A 1,768-nucleotide genomic window follows, 5' to 3' on the forward strand; every position below is an offset into this window, starting at 1 on the left:
TGCATGCAAAGTTGCAAGATTGGCTAGAATTGATTTGGTTCATCGTGTGCACAAACTGACATCACGAGTGCATCTAGGTGGGAAGGTTTATGCTAAGAATGCCCCTATTGTGCATCCTAAAGTGCCAGAACGTTGAGAGTCATACTGTATCGGAGCGATCTTTCAAGTGCCATGAATCCAAAAAATTGTCAAAATTTGATGGACTATTTCTTCCAATCTAGGACACATATGGTTGATCTATTTGAACCCGTGGAGCTATATTCAGTCGAATCTTCCACCCCAGCCTTTGTGATTTTAGTGCCTCTCGCAAAGAACCTTTTGCCATGCATTCGAAGAGCAGAATATCCATGTTCATACTGCCCCTGTACACGAACCCAAGAAGTCGCATAATGTTTCTGTGGCGCACGAACTTCAAAGCTTCTATTTCACGCATCAAACTTCTTTTCCCTTCTTCCTGCAGTCTTAAGACCTTCGCAGCGATTGCCAGACTATTCTTGGCTTGGGTCAGAAGAACTTTGTACACTCTGCCGAAGCTACCAGAGCCAATTAGAAAATTATCACTGAATTCTTCCGTGGCGTTCAAAATTTCTTGATAAGTAATCCTGTGTCTATAACCTCCGGGAATATCCACCTCCACTTTGCTGAATGATCCATTAACTGTGTCCTCCTCTTCGTTCAATTCTTCATCTTGTGCAGTTACCTTGCTCCGGTAATACACAAGACCTACTATGACAATCATAACAGTAGCCAACCCGGTAATAACAATTCCAACTATGCTGCCAGTCCCCAAGCTCTTGTTATTACTAGTACTATCAATACTAGTACTTTCCAAGCAGGAATTGGAAGTGGGTGGTCCGCACAGAGCATCGTTCCCATAAAAGGCGCTTGCGGCGCCCTCGGAGAAAGCTTTCAGAGGAGGAATTCGGCCCGCGAATCGATTGAAGGAAAAATTGAATTTAGAAAGAAGTTTCAAGCCTGAGAAAGCAGGTGGAATCTTACCAGATAGTTGGTTGAATGAGACGTCTAATGATTCAAGCAGCAGCAGATTTCCAATAGCCGGTGGAAGAGAGCCAGATAGCCTGTTCCAACTCAGATCCAGCCCAGTTTGCAGATTCACCAGTTTTCCTATTTCCCTGGGAATCGATCCCTCAAGTCGGTTTCGAGACATGTCTAACTCTATCAAACTTGAGCAATCGCCCAGAGGTCGGAATAGTTCCACTTAAATTGTTGGAACTTAATTTTAAGATGGACAAGGAAGAAAAATTGGTGCCGATATGTCGAGGAATAGCACCTTCAATTGGCTGAGCTTTCCAATCATAGAAGAAAGGTGACCGGATAGGTTTCGGCCGGGCAGAGCAAGTGAAATAACGTTGCGCGATGTTGGTGTTGATGTGCACTTGACGCCCTGCCACTTACAGAAATCTGATGAAGCAGAAGCGTTGGACCAGTCTGGCAGAAAATCTCTAGTTTCACCACCATGCAGCGACTCTTTTATTTGTAAAAGTATGTCGCCTTCTCCAGAAATCCCGTAGGCACTGCTAAGCAGCAAAGCTACTCCACAGAAACGCATGAACCATAGAGAGGCCGAAGACACAAACATAACTCTACGACAGGGGGAACTGCTGGGTGAAAGCTTCACCAACATTTTAGCAAGGAAAATAATCACTTCAGAAGGTATCAAACAATGATCCAAGGCTAGGCTATAAGATCATTCTAGTTTGCTATGTAAGAATATGCTCATGAGGAGCCTTTAAACTTGAGTCAAGAA

The 1,768-nt window shown here is 44.0% G+C and overlaps 1 protein-coding gene across 1 annotated transcript; it reads right to left on the reverse strand.

The window, feature by feature from the left end:
* Positions 1-217: 217 nt before the first annotated feature.
* Positions 218-1,168, reverse strand: LOC131040797 (probable leucine-rich repeat receptor-like protein kinase At5g63930). The gene has a single exon (XM_057973753.1). It carries the CDS (start codon positions 1,166-1,168, stop codon positions 218-220), a length of 951 nt encoding a protein of 316 aa, XP_057829736.1.
* Positions 1,169-1,768: the final 600 nt, after the last annotated feature.

This window comes from Cryptomeria japonica, chromosome 4 (assembly GCF_030272615.1).
Source record: "Cryptomeria japonica chromosome 4, Sugi_1.0, whole genome shotgun sequence".
In the NCBI taxonomy this organism is placed as follows: domain Eukaryota; kingdom Viridiplantae; phylum Streptophyta; class Pinopsida; order Cupressales; family Cupressaceae; genus Cryptomeria; species Cryptomeria japonica.

Coding starts and splice junctions, on each gene's coding strand:
- LOC131040797 (XM_057973753.1), bottom strand. CDS start 1,168: ATGTCTCGAAACCGACTTGAGGGATCGATTCCCAGGGAAATAGGAAAA.